The 21,125-nt window shown below is 36.0% G+C and overlaps 1 protein-coding gene across 1 annotated transcript in view; it reads right to left on the minus strand.

Annotated features, from left to right (window-relative positions):
* Positions 1-15,175: 15,175 nt before the first annotated feature.
* Positions 15,176-21,125, minus strand: part of LOC129241930 (uncharacterized) — a 79,403-nt gene continuing 73,453 nt past the window's right edge. The window contains exons 6-7 of the mRNA XM_054878479.1: positions 17,999-18,167; positions 15,176-15,708 (exon numbers count right to left, since the gene is read on the minus strand). Coding sequence (XP_054734454.1) covers positions 15,176-15,708; positions 17,999-18,167 — 702 coding nt within the window. The remainder of the gene's footprint in view (positions 15,709-17,998; positions 18,168-21,125) is intronic.

Consider the following 21,125-nt stretch of genomic DNA (forward strand, 5'->3'; position numbering starts at 1 on the left):
AGTTGGTTTTTATAGAATTTGATATTTTGAAAGTTTGAATTTAATTGTTTGCTCCCTTTAAGGTTATGGAAGAATATTAAATGTCCCTCTCTCAACTTTTCTTAAGATTGAAAACTTTTTACACATTTTAAAAGGCGTTTGAATTTACTGAATGCGGATTAAAACCATAGAGGTGTCCACCGTCCTGATGAAACCAAATGTCGTCCATGTCACTCCAATCAAACTCGTTGAGCATGTCACGGTAACGCTCGCCATTTACTGTAACCACGGAAGAAGAAGACTCACCACTTTGGAAATAGGTTTTCAATATTTCCCAAATTTGTTCAAGCGTATGGCGTCCCATTTCGTAAATGTCAAACCTTTAAGTAAATTATAAACACATCTGACATGTCATTGGTGTTACCATTCTCAAAAAAATAGGTGGTTCAAAAAGCAAACGCTATATGGCCCACCCGTATTACTTAAAGCATCTTCTATTCGCCATTTCCCCGCGCGCTATCTTTATGTTCGTTTTATTTTGTTGACAGCGTTGGCTCTTGCGACTTGTTTAGTTAGACCAGAGGTATAAAATAAAAACGAAAACTTTTGCGAATATCAAATTTCCTGTTTACGAAAAATCATGTAGACGCTTGAAGATATTATTTGGCTCTAGCGGCTAATGGTTAAACCAGAAAGCGCAAATATAATATTATATTATAACACTGTGGAACAAATTCAGGTTAGCAAAAATTAGGTCCATTCTGAGAGGGGTGGGTGAAAATAGAGGCGAAATTAGAAGACCCGTATCGCGCCGTTTTTTTATGTTAGTTCGAATTTTTTTTTAATCGGCCTTCGAAGTTCGAAATCGGAGCCGATTTTCGGTATATTGTTTCATAAGTACCACAAAAATTTTCGAAATCAATTTTTTCAAAAAATGTAATTGTTGCACAGGTCTCCAGCAATAATTTGGCTTTTACAGATTGAAAAAATATCAATTAGTCGACGAGTTATAGCCAAAAAACCATATAAACAATTTTTCTCCGATTTCGAACTTCGAAGGCCGATTAAAAAAAAATTCGAACTAACATAAAAAAACGGCGCGATACGGGTCTTCTAATTTCGCCTCTATTTTCACCCGCCACTCTCAGAATGGACCTAATTTTTGCTAACCTGAATTTGTTCCACAGTGTAATTTAAGCTGCATAGCAAGTATGAATGCTGGTTCATATAGTGTGTGTACATGTATACAAACCTACACATGTGTGGCTTTAGAGCAGAATTGTGTTTTGCATTTGTTAGGAATAAATTCGTTCACTAGTGCGTATGAAAAAACTATATATTTTTTTAAAATTTAATACTACACCATGAATTACTTTCAGAATTTTATTAAAATTTGTCCCCGCATCACACATAGACATCACACAACCTAGTTTCACAACGCAGTCGCAGAAACAAACGCACCGTGTCTCTATCGTCGCTACATGTACGACTCAACATCAAATCACGGCGCCAATTTTAAAAAAATTTTTGTTTATTTTTTTACTTTATTTATATTTTTTTAATACAAGCAAAAATTGTATGCGTCAAAAGTTGTGCATGAAAATATTAAAAAAAATTTATTTAATTTAATGTTGTGTGGTGTTTTGAATTTTTGTTATGCAAAACTTGGTGTGGTGACTATATTGCCTTTTGATTTCATTTTGCTACCAATAACGCGCAACCATATTGAGCCACCTCATGCGTCAAAAACGACATCATAAGCATGCCTCAACGGAAGTGGAAAAGTAGATATTACTGAAGAAATAACGATTTTTAGGAAAAAATAAAAAGTTGCTTTTTGAACAAAACTCGTGAAAGAAAAGGTAATGCAGTTGGCAAAAATCTCGCGACATCAGTGGAAGTCCACGGGAAGAGGAAACCGAACGCCTTCATGTGGGCAACATCTAAAAGGTTCTCCACTGCGCCAACTTATGTCCAAAAATGTAAAAAGGGTGCTCAGCTCTGAACAGAAACGAAGAGACTGAAGGAGAAGCAAAAACTCAAGCCCGTCAAGTAAACGAACCGTTTCTTACAAAATTTTACAGTTGCGTTTTGGACGTCGCAGCATATGTCAAAGGCAATTGTCCGGACAGCAGTTTAGAAAGTAAAGGGAAAATGAAGAAGAAGTTTGGAATAAAATCGGAACGTCACTTTTTAATTGTACGGCTCATTAAAGATATTTAGGGGAAAGCATACGCAACTTTATATTATATAATTGATTTTGTGCAAAATGTAGTCTTCAAATTTCCACCTGACCCTCAGGTTTTAAAACTAGGTGGTAAAACTACTGTTAATAAAAACAAAAAAAAAAAAAAAACAGTAACTGCACTTTGTGTTTGATTTCATTATGACTTTGTTGTGATATAAAATTCATTTCCATTTCATAATGCAATGTTGCTTGTATCTACCTGATATAACTGAGTTCAATTCTGGTTTATTTTTTAGGCCTAACCAACTTTCTGTAGGTGGTTCATTTTGTGGTGGGTGTTGAGGTATGGGAGCGTAACCAGTGGGTCTCGATGGTGCTTCGGCGTGAATAGCCACTTGTGCAGCTGGGGAACCGAAATTCGGTGGAAAGTAAGAGGAATCAGAAGATTGTCGGGCTGTGATGTTTATTGCCAGTTGCACTTCCGAATTTATACCGCCTTCCTCCATTCTTATTGTTATAATAGTATTATTTGTATATCTCAAACTTATCAAATTAAAAGCGTACTAGATAAAAAAAATTATAATATTCAGCAATTTATTCACAAGTGCGTTGTTGTTTGCTCCTTTTAATACTGAATACTTAAATCAGTACGCCTATCACATATCAATTTGTAAGCGCAGCTAAGTGAGTGAATTTATGTGAGCGTGAGAGCTCAATGCAAAAATGAGTAATTGCCGTTGTCATATCGTCAATGGTAGCGACACAAGAATGATAGAAAGAAGATTGGGCCCATCAGAGAGTACGTGACGTCACGTTTGCTGAGTTGTGCAGTATTTCCAATCATTTGCTCTTCGCAATAAATTTAGTGCTTTTTTATACCGAAAATGCGAAAATTTTGAAGTTTCGTGTTTGTATCTTTGTTTTTTAATTTGAAGCTACCGAAACTTTAGGTTAAATAAAAACTTTATTATTATACAAAAGAAGGTTAATAAAGGCCACTCTGACAAAATTTTAATGCTAATGAAAATTAGTTGGTTTTTATAGAATTTGATATTTTGAAAGTTTGAATTTAATTGTTTGCTCCCTTTAAGGTTATGGAAGAATATTAAATGTCCCTCTCTCAACTTTTCTTAAGATTGAAAACTTTTTACACATTTTAAAAGGCGTTTGAATTTACTGAATGCGGATTAAAACCATAGAGGTGTAATCGTTTCTTCCGGCCATCAATCCTTAGTGGGACATAGGGCATCAAGAGGTGTATTCATTATAAAAATAAGCAACAAAATACCAGAAAATACTAAAGAAACCATACTGACACTTTTACAAAAAGAGTACCTTATCTAGTTACATAACCTCAAATATAGCAAATAAGTTGTTCCCTTAACCAAAGAGCCTCGCTTGACAAAAATAACTTATAAATTGAATTGTACATAAGCATAACACATTTAGAATAAAAGAAAACGCACATTCTAAAGACAATTTGTCACGCATACAAAATTCTTTAAATGATTCAATAAAAATTTGTTGTGTTATTTTCTTTGAATGGGAATTTTAGTGCATTTTATATCCAAAGGTAGGCAATACTGCAGTAGCGAGAGAGAGATTTGACTGCCGAAAGCAGAAACAACACCAACAACACCTGCAATCGCGGGCAATGCCACCAGATGTTAAAAAAGTAAAGCTAAATAAAACTAAGTGAATTATTGAACTAATTTAAAAAAAATGTATATTTTACAAAACTATGAACATTACTTTCAATTAGAATAGGCTAGAAAAATGTCATGAAGAAAGAACTAAAACTCTTAGACTAAATAACAAAAAAAAAGCTAAATCAGGTTACGAAAATGGTAATCTGGCCATACTAAAGCTAAAGTCACGTAACTCGTTGTCAAATTCGCTGAGAGCAAAGTAACGGGACCACGATAGGCGCCATCTCATTATTCTTTCCATCATGGTAGCGACAAGAGTTTATGATTTCGGGCCAGCCATGATTCCATTATTAAAGGTTTTGGAAATAAGCAACTTGCTCGCTCTCTCATGCTTGGTGTTTGGAGAGAAATGGTTTAGTGCCTAGTGCACTTTTATTTCTTTTTTTCTGAGCTGAAATGCAATATACAAGCATTTAAATGGCACTCTAAAAACATGAAATAATTTGAAATAAGTGAAGTCAAGGCACATTTAACAGAGAGCAGCAATAGAGCAAAGCTGTTAAATTTTTTGTACATTGTTTCTGCGTTTGTCAGAATGTCAAAATCTATAAACGAAGACTAATACAATACTTGAAGTAATTTAGGCACAATTTTACAATTTATATACCGAACAAATTCAAAGCAATCAAAACTGCACCTTATTGCTGCTACCAGTTTAATGCGTCTTGGGTTGAAATTATTTTTGTGGCAACAAGTTGAGAATAATGAAGAAATGGTCTTTGAAATTAATTTGTACTATAATCTGTACATGTTAAATATGCACGTTATAAATTATATAGAGGCTAACTTTTTTCCATAATCGTTCTCAGCGAAAAAATTGTGTGGTATTGAAATTGGCGCTTATTGAAATTTAAAAATTTTAAATTTGGCAATGCCGTTTTCTATACAGTATTGAATTAATAATAATAGAGAGTCACAATCGCTAAACTTTTGGCAAACGATCATATTAGGCCTCTTCTATTCGCCATTTACCCGCTCACTATCTCTATAGCCCAGTCATTTAAGCTTAAATTAGGTATGAATCTCGGAATACGAGATACCCAGTTGTAAGTCTGTAAATAACTTTATATTAACACTCAAAAAGTTGTCTCAAAACTGTTGTGTACGCAACTATTAAATTTCAAGGTCGAAGGTCACAAAAATCGGGGTTTTGCGCTTATTTTGTAAATATCTCATTTCCCATGGGTTGTTTGCTATTTGTAATTATTATCAATATTCTTTAAAAATTTTGTTGAAAAAAAAATTTTATACGGTCAACCGCTTTCGAGATAGAGGGCGGATAGCGCGCGGTCACCGGATCACTTCAGGTCAACCGGTGCCTCAGGTCGAAAACGCGCCGTATATAGTTGACGAACTATCGATAAATCAATAATTATAAATATTTGTCAATTTTTATTAACTATTATATTATATTTTACTATTTTCTTTATGCATTAAATCTATATCTATTCAACCGTTCAACGCACCGTGTCATAAGCCAATCAAACAATGGCAAAGTTATGATACATGAATTGAATTTCGAATTGCTTCCACATCCACTGTATTCGCCAGATTTGACTCCCAGCGACTACTGACGGTTCGCAGACATAAAAAAAGCTCGCCGATAAAAAGTTTCACTCGAAACTGAGACCTATTTTGGGGCAAAAGATATATCGTGGTATTGAAATGTTAGAGCGGCGCTGGAATGATTGTATTGTTCTTGAGGGAAATTACGTTGATGATTAAAGCTAACTTTGAACAAAAAAAAAAAACGTGCTTTCTTTGTTAGGCCCGGGACTTTTCCGCCCATGTGTTAAGTTGTTCAATTGGTTTTGCGGTTCGATAAGTAAACACAATATTGTGTTTTCAAATACACTTTATTATTCAGTATAGTCATTTTGAACATCAATACACTTCTTGCGACGAGAGTGCAATTTATGAATTCCGTCCAAAAAGTGAGAATCAAAAAGGGCTTCAAAATACGCTTTCACAGTTGTTATGACCTCATCATTTGATGAAAAACGCTTTCCTCGCATGATTTTTTTTGGGTCTGGAAACAGATAGAAGTCGCTGGGAGCCAAATCTGGAAAATACGGTGGTTGTTTCAACAATTCGAACTCTAATTCATGGATTTTAGCCATTGTCAAAATGCTTTTGTGACACGATGCATTGTTTTGATGAAAATGAGTTTTTTTTTTTTCTGCTAATGCTTAAATTATACTTTATTGTCGGAAAATATAATGAGTATAATAAAAAAAAAACGTTTGAGGCGCATAAATCCGTTAGCGATCGTCGTATTCGTCGTTCGTTCATTTATTGCCGTTGACGATTTTAAAATATTATGACACCAGCTTGTAGTTGCCATACATCGCTGTCATTTACGGTTGCCATGTGTTTACACAAGTCTCATCCGTAGAGTTGAATCGACGCAAAAAATCCTCTTTATCCCTTCCAAAATGCTTTAAATGTTGCTGAGAAAGTCGCATTCAAATGTATTTTTGTCCATTGCTAGCGAATGTGGCACCCTTTGTGCACACAACTTTCTGAAACCCAATAGTTCAGTCAAAATATTGCTTGCACTGTCAAATTAGATGCCTGGGACTTCTACTAAATCTCTTTCAGTCGCTCGAGACGATCCTCCAATACGATATCCCTTATTAAATCTACAATTTCTGGTGTTATTACTGCTTTTGGACGTACTTGATGTGGATCGCCTTCAAGGCTTGTACAACCATTTTTAAATTCAGCAGCCCATCTATCTACTGCACTAATTGATGGCGAAAGTCCTCAGGCACTTTCAACATTCGTTCATAAATTTTCTTTGCTTTTAAACCTTCTTCTCACTTTCTACTTACCTGCGTATAATTAAAGTAAATAATAATGCCTTTTATATTTTCATTGAGTAAATTTTATTTGAATTCGTCATTGTAGTTTCTCTTATGTTCTACACTTAATCCCCTTGAAACATGTACAGTTAGGTAAGTTAATTGGTAGTTATTTTTAATCTCTTGCCGCACATCATTATTTGATAAATTATATTGACGCATTTTTAATACAACACATATAAATAGATTACACAATTGCTATACTATGTATGTAAATATAAGTACATATGTATTACTATGTAAGTACATATATGTCAATGACCTAACTATTAGTTTTCACATAACCTTAAATTTCATAAATTTATTTTTTGTGTGAATTATATTTTCATATTTCAACATATTTTAGGATACAACTTTATTATATTTTTAACAATATTTCCACGTGTTCTCCACATGTACACACCAGTATACGTACGTTATGCTTTCGAACAACTCACATTAATTAATTTCTATTTTTTTAATAAAAAAAACTTAGTATGTATCTGTTTATATATCTGAATTAGTATTTATGCTCATTTGTACACCTCTCCGCCACTTGACTAAATATGCTAGGTAAAAACTGTGAAAAAAATATCAGTTATTCACCACAGGAAAGAAAAAAATCATATGACGAAATTTCAAAAATCTTAAACTTAAGTCGTGCAACAGTCCAGACCATTGTAAGAAAATTTAAAAAATAGTGTTCCACCGTAAATAAGCCACGCAATGGCCGCCCGAGCAAACTATCTCGCAAAGGCGTCAGCTTGATTCTAAAGAAAGTGGACAAAAATCCAAAAGTTTCTGCTCTGAAATTGGCAGAAGATATAGCGAGCTTATCCAACAAGTGTGTTCATCGAAGAACAATTCAAAGAGCTCTGAACAAAAACTGTTTTCATAGAAGAACACCCAAAAAACCTTCTATTTCTGAAAAAAAAAACCGTAAACTTCGCCTGGAGTTCGACAAAGCACATTGGGAAAAGGGGATGGATTTTTGTTTACAGAGTCGAAATTTAATATATTCGGTAGCGATAGAGAGCAAACGTGTAGAGGAAAAAATATTGCACTTAGTCCGAAGAATTTGGCATCAACAGTGAAGCATGGTGGCGGCAATGTAATGGTTTGGGGAGCTGTTGCTGCATCTGGAGTTGGAAGATTAGTATTTTTTGAAGGTAATATGGATCGGTATAAATACAAGTCGCTATTGGAAGTCAATCTGAAATCTTCGGAGAATGATTTGGAGCTTGGTTCAGGTTGGGTCTTTCAACAGGATAACGATCCAAAGCACACAGCACACATTGTGAAGGATTGGCTGCTATACCATGATCCAAGGCAATTAAATACACCACCGCAAAGCCAAGATTTAAATATTATTGAATATGTCTGGAAAATTTTAGATTGAAAAATGAGAAAAAATCCGATTTCAAGCGCTTCAGTACTTAAAGAACGACTAATAAAAGCTTGGAACAATATAACTCCTCCAAAGTTAACAAATTTAGTCACCTCGACGCCACGACGGGTTCAAGCTGTAATTGATGCAAATGGTGGACCGGACCAACTAAATACTAGTTTAATGACTAGAAAAGTTTATAATGATGAGAAAAAGCTTTCAAATAAAACAGGGTAAACACAATTTTTAGTAAAGTCTCTGAACTTTCAAACCAGTGGAAATGGGGGGTGTATGTAGACTTTTGTCGGTCACGTATATTTTTTTAAATTAAATATCCGGCATATGTACGTCGCGCCTACGAATTAGATGATCTATAGGATCAGTCCAATTTTTGACTACTTTTTCAATAAATCTTAATAACACATCTAAATGAGCCCAATCAGCAAAACTGCGACGCAAGCGATGGTCGTTTGACTTCAATTCCTGCACAAGCTGTATTTTATTGGTACGTAAGCCAAGATGTCGCGGCCTCGGTAGTCTAGCGTTAGTGCACTAGCCTGGCATCCCAGAGGTTGTCGGTTCGAATCCCACGTAAAGCACGGTCCATACACTTTTGCAAACTTACCTATTTTCATAGTTTCTAAAAAAAACAAAAATCATTCCTCAACCCGAAAAACCTATCCTTCCAACCCTTACTCCCGTACAAAAGTCAGTGCTTTATTTGCATTGTGGCCGCTACAGCAAGCAAAAACAACGAAAAACACACAGTTATACATTGCATCAGTGGCACCAGCAAGAGGAAAAGGGCAATCGCGAAAAACATCACAGACACACCAAAATTTTGCGAAGTCCTCAACCATCTGTATGATCCTTCCGACAGAAAAATGTGAAACACAGATGGCGCTCTAAACCGTTAGATGGCGTTGTTCCTAAGCAACGACAAGGTGGGCTTTTCCACTATTTGGTAGACTGGTAGCGGCAGGCTAATCACCTACCCTGCCAGAGAGCAAAATAGATTAACGAAACCAACGCAAGACTGAGTCTCGTCAAGGCCCTATGCTCCCGAGTGGAGTGAACAAGGACAAACAAAAGCCAAGATCCTTAAAAAGAAAATTCGTAAAAGTTTCCACGTAGTGGAAGGACAAAGGCCAACTAATTGAGAATGACGGCGAATCGTAAGCTCTTCAATACTTTGCTCTATGAACTTAACGAACAGATTTTTTTTTTGTTTTTCAAAGTAAATTTCCACGATTTGGTAGTCTTGGTTTGGCGTTAAACGATTCATGATGATTTGCCCAACCAAGCTGAAGAGAAACGCCAACACAGCTTGGTATTCTCAGCTGTTAAAGCTTACTCATTAATATCGATTGTTATCATACTGCGAACAACATAACCATGAAACATTAGACATTCTGCATCAGCATCACTTTTTTTGTGACAGAATATCAAAATTTGTGCCAAATAAATATTATTTGCGCAGACTCTTGATTTAATTTAAAGGTTTGATTTATTTTTGAAACTATCACTGGATTATTAAATTAGAAGTGATTTGCAATAAAATAAATATTTCTTACGATTCTGCATGCAAAAATTTAGTTGTATCACCACCAACGTATACTCACGTTTTATTTTTTATTTCGCTTTGAAAAAAAAACTAGCATAATAAAAGATAACTATTGTTAATTGCTAGAAAAAATGCTTCTAATATAATAACCCTTTCGATCCAGAATTTTTGCATTCACTGTTCTGCAACACCCGTTTTCAGCAAATACTACCCAACGCTTTACTTGAACATTTGTTTTGTGTCTGGAGAACTTGGCTCGGACCTGCTCTTCTTCCAGACTTGCGAAGATAAACTAGTTGATGGAGAGCCTTAGTAGCTCAAGTTATCAGGCAATCATTTCAATTTAATGCTAATGTAATTTCAACTAAAAATTGCTAGAGCTCTTTCGAAATATAGTTACATAGAAAGCTGAAGAGCGACCTCTTTTTCTGCAGAAAAGAAAGTATATTTCAAGAGTGCACTGGCAATTTCTATGTTTAAAGTACACGCATGAAGTTACCGTTATGAATGGAGCTCAATAAATAAAAAGAAAAAATAATCCTTACCGTTCACCATTAAACATAAGAAATCGCTCTCAGCCAACCCAACAGGAATGGTTAAATTTACTTATAATATTTTCAGACTTAATAGGAAAAAACTAAACTAAATGCAAGAGCGAGTTCTCAGTTTGTTGAATACGAGCAACAACGTGCATCTAAGGATTAAATGGAGTACTGCAAGAAAAAAGCCCTCATCACATGACAAAATTATTATTTTACATGCCAATACTCGTCGATATGTTGCGTCGTCGGTTAAAGTCTAATTGGAAATACCGAATTGGGAAGCCCTATCTGACTCGCCGAATTCACCAGACATTGCCAGTTCCGATTATCACCGTTCCACTCAAGGGCACATAACCTGTCAGAGCTGTACTTTACATTGCATGAAGATATCAAAAATTGGGACAATTCGGAAATTATTATTATTTGTTGCTGTCTGGGGCCACTTAGGTTTTCGTCGACTCTTAAAAACTCGTCAAAAAGACTACGTCACTATGATGCTTTGGGACGTGCTCTGCGGTGATGTCTTTGACGCCGTTCTGCTTATTCTGTTCGCTAATTTGCGGATGGTGGGCCCAATCCATCTCCATTTATGTTCCCGCATTTCAATAGTAATGAGGTTTTGCCCACTTCTTGCGAGAAGCTGTTCGTTCGGAATCTAGCTGTCTGACGACTATACGCGCAGGATTGTTCTGAGACAATGGTTAACAAATGATTGTAAGCTTTGCCTGCCTTTGACATGCCAAGTTTCCCAACCGTTGGGAAGAACTGATTTTATTTTCGAATTAAAAATCCGTAGTTTTGTGCGTTTTGTCAGTTGCTTCGAGTATAAAATTTTTTTGGGCTGGTTAATGCCGCTTTAGCTTTTTTAATTCTTGCACTTGTATCAGTCATCTTCCGCCATCTGTTGTAACCTAGCTTTCTAGGTGCGTAAATGTGTCGACACTTTCGATTTGTTAAGCGTTTGCTGTAAAATTGTTTGTCTGCAAGGTGCATGGATTTAGTTTTACCCACATTTATACATAGATCGACGTGCTCTGCCTGGAAACTGAGGTCATCAAGTTTCTCCTGTCTGTGTCCGCTATGCTGTGAAAGGAGGACAATATCATCAACGTAGTCGAGGTGTTCCAGGTATTCCCTACTAGTAGGTTTCTATAGAATTCTTCTTCCAAGGCTGGCATCAAGAGCGTTATTTAGCACCGGGTACCATTAAAAATAACCGTGGCGAATAATATGCAGCCTTGCCTAACTCCTGCTACTAGCTCGATTGGCTGGAATGGAGCGTCAACATGCAGAACTCTACATCGGAATTTGGAATATTGAGCTTACAGAAAGTGAATTATCTTATCCGAAACTCTTTCACGCTGGAGCTTATCCCATATGCTTTGTTGGCGCTGTCTGCCGAATGCCTTCTTAACGACGATGAAGACAAGGTGAAGAGCTTCATGCATTTCGTTTACTAGTTCTGCGCTGAATCTAAGAGTTGCTACGTGATTTGCGCATGCTTTGCGTGGCCTAAATTGAGCTGCTGTCTGCGCAATGTATGGTTGATTTTTTCGCTGATACGGGTAAGTATAATTTTACATATGACTTTGAGAGATACTCATAACAACACAATGGGGATAGTTTTCGAACGATTTGCGGATAGCTGTGAAAAATTAAGAGTTCTTCCCACGTAGTATCCAAATATTAGCAGAAAGTTGGGAAATAGTAGTGGCTGATTATGGGCAAACATTTGAATAAAAGTCAAAGACGATTCTTCGATAATAAATTTTGGTTTTTGGTTTAGTTGAATAATGGCGGAAACTTTTTCGTACTCCTGGTATATTTATGTTTATATCTAAAACTATTTCATTTATCAATATTTGCCCAATCTTACTTAAGTTTTATATGTTAATTATTTAAAACCTCACTTACAGTTATTTCTTTATTTGATTCTCAAAGACATCTGCTCTTAATTACTTTACAGTAGCACACTTTATTTACTTTTATGACAAGCAACATCAAATTAAAATACTAAATAAATTGCTATTAGAATTCTCCGCACGAGTAAATATAGTGAAATTTGGAATCAAGTTCTGGGAGTCTGTCTATTGGAAACCGAAGCAAATTGACAACAAGTTTTCTACAACAGATCATATCCTGTTTTCGTTGGATTTTAGAAAATATTTTCAGGTAAAGAACAGTGACATTCTAGGAGGAAAGTGGCATAGGTGCCTTCGAAGTACTCCAAATAATATGATATATGGGCACCATGTACAGAATACAAAAATGTGACCAACATCAAACGGTTAATCGGCTCTCAGAGAATTTGAAGAAATCAGCTGATTCGCCGACGCGACAAGGGATATGTTAGTGGCTTGTTTACAATAGAGGTTGAAAAAAACACAGATTGTATTAGTCGTTAGTGGAAAATATCAATGCATCCACTACCATGCTATTCGTTTCTCAGTGGCTTTTGAATCGTGATCAACCGAATGGCAGTCGCGCACAATCTGCTACTTCAATGGACATTTTTCGCTTGCCGTACATGTACACACACGGACAAAATTATTCACACAACTACAAATTTTTCATTCGATAAACTGTATTCTGAGAAAAAATTATATACATGTGTATATAATTGGCGCGTACACTCTTTTTGGGTGTTTGTCCAAGCTCCTTCTCCTATTTGTGGCGTGCGTCTTGATGTTGTTCCATAAATGGAGGGTTCTACAGTTTCAAGCCGACTCCAAACGGTAGATATTTTTATGAGGAGCTTTTTCATGGCAGAAATATACTCGTAGATTTGCCATTGCCTTTCGAAGGGCGACCGCTATTAGAAAAATGTTTTTCTTAATTTTGGTGTTTCACCAAGATTTGAGAACAAATTAATGTAATTAAAAATGTTATTCTGCGAAAAATAAACAAATTTATTATTTATTTAAAACTAACATACATTTAACAAAACTTTACTCCATAAATAAAATATTAACGAAAATCATACGACTCCCCTTATTTTTAAAGGTCAAAATTATTCACACAAAGTATGAATTTTAAATTTTAACTGATTTCATTTGATTCGTGATCATTCGAAATTGAACTTATTTGGCAATTTCAAGTCTTGATTTAAAGTTTCATATGTCGGAAACAAGCAGACACAAATGAGCTAAAAGAAGAATAATTTTGCATGCGCGTAATGAGGGTAAATCATGAGCAGAAATCGGCCAAACAGTGAATCGAAGTCGTTTTACTATTTACAGTATAATAAAACATTTTAAGGGGGAAACAAATCTTAAGAGCCGATCTCATACTGGAAGACCTTACAAATTGACTATCAGTGATGAACAGTGATAACAAGAAATATAAAAAGGAATAAAAAAAATTACATCATCGCAGAAGTGCACGAGAGTGAAGAGATTAGTAAAGAAGTCCATTCGAAAACTGTTCTTAGGGTTTTGAATCGTTCCGGATATAGCTCGCAAATGGCTCGAAACCACTCATCAGTAAAGTTAATAAAAATAAAAGGATAGAGGTCGCAAAGAAATCTAAAAATAAGCCACTTGATTTCTGGAGTGACGCTATTTTTAGCGACGAGAGCGAGTTCAACATTTTCAAACGGATGGAAGGATCGAGTCTGAAGAAAACCTAATACCGAATTCTACAAAAGCAATACAGTAAATACAGTGAAACATGGTGGTGGGGTATAATGGTGTGGGGATGCATATCAACGTCACTTCACCTTAATATTTTAAAAGAAAACTTGCATGAATGCGCGCAAAAACTGTGTGTTGGAAAAAACTTTTATTTTCAATAAGATAATGATCCCAAGCATATTGCCCACGATGTGCGTATGTGGATCAAATATCGTGTGCCTCACATTCTTCCAACATCACCACAGTCTCTAGACTTGAATACCATCGAACCTTTGTGGGATGAACTCGGTAGGAGTGTCGCTAAAATTAATTTATCTAGCAAAACCCAACCGAAAGAGGTACTCCAACAGGAATGGCGAAATTTGAGTGGGATAAGTGACTAAAAAATTAATTAACTCTATGCCCAATAAACTTAATGAAGTCATGAGGTAAAAAGAAATGCGTAACAAATATTAAAATTTTATTGAATTTAATATTTTATTTGTGAAATTGAATTGTGTGAATAATTTCGTTCATTAAAAATATGAAGAATTCTGTGATTTTTTGCTAATTTTTCATTTATGGAGTAAAGTTTTGTTTAGTTGATGTGAGAATTAAATAAACAACAAAATCGTGTACTTTTCGTGTACTTCGAATAACATTTTTAATTTTTTCTCAAGATACAGCTTATCGATTAGGCTTTGTGCGAATAATTTCGCCCGTGTGTGTATCTATAAATAAGAGGAATAAGTATGCAATATAATAGCAGAAATTCAATTTCATAGAAAAATTAATCAACACATTATACTAAGTATATTTACATTTTCATAACTCAATACTTACAACCTATCATACAAGTTTTATATATATACAGACATATATATTCCATATTTAAAGGTATTTCATACCTATTTTAAACATTACTAATTTGTATGCCTTATTTTAAATTTTACTACTCAAGTATAGCCATTTGATGCTTACTCGTACTACCCAACCTCGTGTGCTTATTCGTTTATACATACAAATGTGTGTACGTAAGTTTATATGTGGTTTCCCATTACTTTGCCTATGCACCATACGTAGTATAACTAACTCAATTACGTAAAAATGTAAGCACATACTCTGTAATTAGCCGCCCAAAGTTTTATAAATTTCACCACTTGAACTGTGCAGTGTTACTTGGGGTCGTACCTACTTTGGCCGGTCAGCCAGAGTAGTGAGTCTCTAGCGCAGTTAGTAAATAAGCTATGTACATAGTGACGCCATCTCTCTAGTCTATTGGTCTATTGGCCTTCACCAAACTACGTTCATCCCGCCTGCTCTGTGGATTTGCGTTAATGCTGGTTCCTTTATCACCGCGCATACGACGGTGCTATGAGAGTTTGTGGGACCTTACATTCAAGCAGCAAATGCTGCTGGGGCTGGCGCAACTGTTGGATGTGGTGGCATTGTTGTTGACTAACATCGACTATGTCACCATGTGACAGTTGTTCGGTTGAACGCGACAGTATGCTGTCCGCTGCTATTAGATTGATGCTGTGGAGTAATGCGGTGGCCAGCAATGTGGCAATGCTGCTTCCAACTGCTAGGTGCTTTTGCTGAAGTTGTGGTTGTCGCTGTAGCTGCGACTGTGTCTGCGTATTAGTATGCGAACTAGTACTGCTATTACACTGGGTGTTGAAATCTGCAATTGTGCGCTGACTGCTTGTGCTTTGCTCATTGTTTTTATTTTCACTTATGTTGCCTGCACTATTACAGAGAAATGTTAGTATTTTCAATGAAACGAAAGCACCGATTAAAGCGCTGATTAGTTTGGTTGGCTGGGCGGCGGCGCTGTGTCCCGCTGTGGGTGCAGAATTCGTTTGCATCGCTTCCGGTCGCTCACCTGTGAAAAGAGAAAGAGAGAACAACAACAGTTAGTCTGATGCTGCTAAATATGAAAACAACAGCAGGTACAGGGTGAACTAATTGAGCAAATTATTTCGTTTTGTTCGGGCTATGTTATCTCTAACAGGAGCTAAAGGGTTTTCCAATAACAGGTGTTATTTGGAATAGCCCGTTATTTCGGTAGATCCTTTTCGGTGGGTCACTTTTGAAGCTATAATTTTTTAGTATTTGACAATTAGAAACTAGCCATTAATAAAAATGGAACGATACACGCTTAAACAACGCATTGAAATTATTAAAACTCACTATAAAAATGGTGAAAATAGCCGAAAGTGTTGAAGAAAACCCAGGTTTGTCCATTCCCCCTCATTCTTTGGAATTAGGCATTCCACTAACGTCATTACACCGTATTTTGCAAAAAAGATTTGGGTCTTAAGGCTTATAAAGTCCAATTAACACAAGAACTCAAGTCAGCCGATCATCAACAACGTCGTGTCTTTGCTGATTGGATCGTTGTAATGCATGAAAATAATTCGGAATTCCATCGAAAAATCATCTTGAGTGATGAGGCCCATTTCCACCTCGATGACTTCGTCAACAAGAAAATTGTCGGATCTGGGGCTCAGAATATCCAAGAGTTATTGTTAAAAAGCACCTCTATCCTCAACGTGTGCGGTTTATGGTCGGGCGGAGTCATTGGATCTTACTTTTTCGAAAATGAAGCTGGAGCAACAGTAACGGTGACTGCATTGCTCTATCAAGAGATTATTAACAATTTTTGTGGCCGGAATTGGATAGTATTGATCTGGACAACGTTTATTTTCAATAAGACGGCGCTACGTGCCACACAAGCAACGAAACTATTAATCTTTTACGGAGACCTGCAGCAACAAAACAGCCAACAAGTAACGCAAACCTGTGATATAGGGACTTTAAAGCTAAAAGCTGACTACAAGAATCGTAAGATGGTATAGGGTCATTAAAGTTCAGTGAGGGAAGAGCAAATTTAATTAGAGCTTTCTGGATTAGTTCTGTACGGTTTACAAGCATATTCAACTCTAGGTCTTACAATTATATAATGACTTCCGAGTGTACGAGTCTGAAAACCCCAAGTTGATAGGTCGGATGTGGGTCGGCCAATAATACCTATGATTTCAGAATAATAAAACTATTCTGGGTGGAGGAGCTGAGTTTCATGTCAAAGTAGGTATATGCCCAAGTCCTTAACTCCTTAACTGATGACACGTTGAAATTGTTGTTTCTTCTTATTCTTGATTGGCACAATAACCGCCGAAGCGATTTTGGCTGAGTTTAAAGTTTAAGTTTAAGCTAACCGGCGCCAGTTGGAAACACGAAGTGAAGCCAAGTCATTCTCCACCTGATATTTCCAACGCAGAGAAGGCCTTTCTCTGCCTCTGCTGCCACCAGCTGGTACCGCATTGAATTCTTTCAGACCCGGAGCATTTGTACCCATTCCGACGACGTAACTTAGCCAATGGAGCTGCTGGATCCTTGTTCATTGCATTAAGTCGATGCCATCGTAAAGCTCATACAGATCATTGTTCTATCCCCTACTATACTTGCCGTCGCTAATGTGCAAAGGTCCATAAATCATCTCTCAAACAATCCAAGGGATACCTCATCGAATGTTGTCATCGTCCAAGCTTTTCCATCATACTATAAAGCGGACATGATGAGAACCTCTTAGAGTGTTAGTTTTGTTCGTCGAGTGAGGACTTTACTACTATGAATATCGGAATTGGAGTTTGCCTTCTAGTACAATAGGGGTAAGAATATTTATTAACATTCAGCTTTAGATGGTTTCGAGCGCATCACGATACAGGTTTAGCGAATTTCTATTGAAAAAGAATCTTTCGAAATTTTGAAACTCGAGTATGTTTTCGGAGTATCTGCATATAGCAGAAACGTTGATGCTGCGAAACATAGGTCAATGTCGTTTGTAAATAAATATAAAAGTATAAATAACGCCTGAAGATAACATAGAAGATTCCGAAAAGGCATTATCGATGGCAACCACACAGTGTCTATCACCCAAATAAGACTTAATCCACTCAAGATAGCCGCATTAGAATCCTTAAGCTGAAAATTTGGATGCCGAAAAATCTATGTAGTCGACTTGACTTGAAAGGCGAAAACATAAAATTTGTCATTTCTGTTGTTGGGGTTATATTTAGATGCCATTTATAATGTATTTTGCGCCACTAATCGGCGTATAAAAACAGCTTTTTGTAATGTTACTTAAATATTCTGGAAGTAGGTATACCCACCTTGTAGTACATGGACGCGTATGCTTGCTATCTCCGTATTTGATGGGTAACAGGAATATTTGCCAGAGTCTTGTAGATCAGCAGCGCTGATGAGTAGTATCGATTTGGTTTCTTCGGATTTAATGGTTTTGAATTTGAGCCGACCTCCTGATGTCTCTTCTGACAGTACCTGTAGAAAAATTGAGCAAGAAAAGTTAATTAAAGTATTTAAAAATAAATCAATAGTGAAAAGGAAAAGGTGTTTTCGAGTCATGTTTAATTTTCCACTGAGCTATCTCTAAATCTTTTCAAGAAAATATAGCTAAGTAAATAAAAAAAGGAAAAGACTTATACCGTACAAAATTTGGTTCCAAAATAACCATACTGTGTTTCAAACTTGCGAAGAAATTTGCCTACTCTCGCCGCTCACATTCGTCTATCTAAGCAACTTATGTTCCAAGCTCTCTCTTCGACAGCACAACGTCGAATTTGACGATTCGAAGCAGTTCTCAATAACTCAGTCTCTGTTTGTCAATTAAGGTGGGAAGCTGGTTTAGGTGGCCAAAATTTTGGTGTTTTCGAGAATTTTTCGAACAAGAATTTAGGTTCATATAGATTAGAATGGAATAAAGAAAAAATCCCGAAAAATTTTAGAACGATTGGTCGATAACTTTTTAAGCTAGAATGCCCACCAGTAGAAAAACGTCGTTCTAACTAACTCGGGCTACGGTGCGGAACCGCGAATTTCGCTTTAAAATTTTTACCACATATTCTTGAGTAGTTATACTAACGATTTATGCAATAAAAAAAATCGATTTTTTTATCGATCTAAACCGGTTTCCTTCCTTAAGTGAAAAATTGGGAGGAAAGATCTTAGGCCCATACCAGGGTGAAACTCATTTGATACCCAGGCGATTATTTACCGTGATATCTTCTTTGAATATGAGACTGTTTCTGGATGGGTGTAGATGTATAAATAAAAGAGTTGTCATATTTGATGTGAGAATAAGACATATACCTCCATTGTCTATGTATATGTGTAGATAATTGGTACATAAGAGTACATTCTATCTTAGGTATTAAGCAAAACTTCTTCTTTGATTTGTGGGATGAACTCTGACATTGCCCTACAATTGAAAGAACCCACAATTTTATGTCTTCTTCGAATGTCAGAAGATCTTTTAAGGGGCTACGGGTAGTCAGTAAAAAATTATATTTTTTTTGCATTTTCTTAAAGTATAATATCTGAAAAATATTGTTTAAAAATTTGAAGTGAATCCGACGAATACTTTTTGAGTTTTTCAACGATTCACAAAGGGCTCTCGGGCGTTCCGGATATCGAAAGCAAAACTTTAAATGCGTTTTTCTCAAAACTATGTTTTTTAAACTGCTGATCACTGTAACTTAAACACCGCTTGTTAGATTTCAATAAAATTTATACTGCTTTTGGAAAATATAAAAAACTCGATCCTGATTGAAGGATTTTGGTTTTTTCACAAATTTCGATTTTTTGAAACAATTAATTGCCGGTTTTTTTTTCTAGAAAATCTGAAAAATATTTCCTGAAGCCGCCATATTGTTAATTTTGAAAAACTTCGATCAGGCTCAAAACTATATATTAATAAAACTAATTTCTCTTCACCGATTGATCTTAGATGAATCTCTAAGGACTTCTGATGATCACCGCAAGGAAGTTCAGAAGAAACGGGCTCCACACAAACAGCGATAACTTTTACAATTATTAATTTTTTTTAAATTTTGCTAAAGTCAAGTCGAAAAATTATGTATTAATGTTATTTTTTTTATTTTTGTAAAATAAAGCAATTGACTAGCTAGACGGGATTTTTTGTCTCATCTTGTTCAAGAAGGGTTGCAGGATTCAATTTCGGATCAATTTTTATAATATTTTTATAGCTCGTAAAAGATTTGGAAGAGATTTTGTCTATGTCCAAATTAAAATTTTCGTTTATGTATTCCTTGAATACGGGAATTTTTATAAAAAATTCAGAAAACTTTAAAACATAAAAAAAGTGCGTGTAGCGTAGTACACATAACAGAAGTGAAACTTTCAAGGCAGACAAAGTGTGAGGGAGAGACCCGAGAGAAAATGAGAGAGAGAGAGAGAATATATATCTAAATAAATTCAAAACATTTGCAGAGAATACAAATAGACAAAATTTACAAAAAACTGAGATGGGTCGACCGGTGTAGGTAAACGCCGGACACAAACCGTGGCAACAACGCGCACTACTCCGAGCGTTTATCACCCTCACAAACGCAGCGATTCCAGGACCGCAGCAACGGCACAAATTAACGCTAGGCAATACCAATAAATCCGACATCGGAATGGATAGCACTTTATAGTACGCATAAGCACTAGCTAGGAAACGGAAATAAGCGCCAAAAAGTAGGCACCAAAAAAACCTCAAAAAAAATTGTTACCAAAAAACGAACCAAACAGTAGGCACCGAGGAAGTATAACGCCAAAAAGTAGGCACCAAAAATATATTGCCTGTAAGTTTGCACCAACAAACAAGCGCCAAAAAGTAGGCAGTGTTATTTCTCACTAGAAATTAGCAACCACAAGGAAAAACTCAGGAAAAATAGCCTAAAGTGTATCTAAGATATATGGTATATAAGGTATAGCTCTCTCTCTCCTTTTCCTCTACGTTATATCTTTTTTCTCTCTCGCGGAGCGAAAATGCCCAAAACGTTGCATGGCCTCGAATTTTTACTCTCCATTTGGCATTTTTTATTGTATTTCTAATCACCGGTAATATATGCCGGCAAGTAGGCAAATTTTCAACCCTTCCTATGGGGTGAAATCATACTTCTAACTGGCTAAAAACTATTTTGTTACAAGGACAAACCTAGAAAATTAAAAGAAATTATATTTACTTTTTTCGGGCTTGCTGAGTCCGAATTCGTTATCCATTTATTCTTCCTAGACAATCTCTTCTAAAATCATTTACGAGCTTTTTAAGAAAAAATTATGTGCCAAAAGAATAACGCTTGCTGTGATTTGCTTGCCGATGGCATTATTATCTCATACTTCTGACGGAAGTTGCAGCTAAAAACAACTAAAATTTTAAACTAACAAAAGTTGCTCTGTTTGAACGGCGTCTAATGTAACTTGCCTAACATCAGA

This window comes from Anastrepha obliqua, chromosome 3 (assembly GCF_027943255.1).
Source record: "Anastrepha obliqua isolate idAnaObli1 chromosome 3, idAnaObli1_1.0, whole genome shotgun sequence".
Classification (NCBI taxonomy): domain Eukaryota; kingdom Metazoa; phylum Arthropoda; class Insecta; order Diptera; family Tephritidae; genus Anastrepha; species Anastrepha obliqua.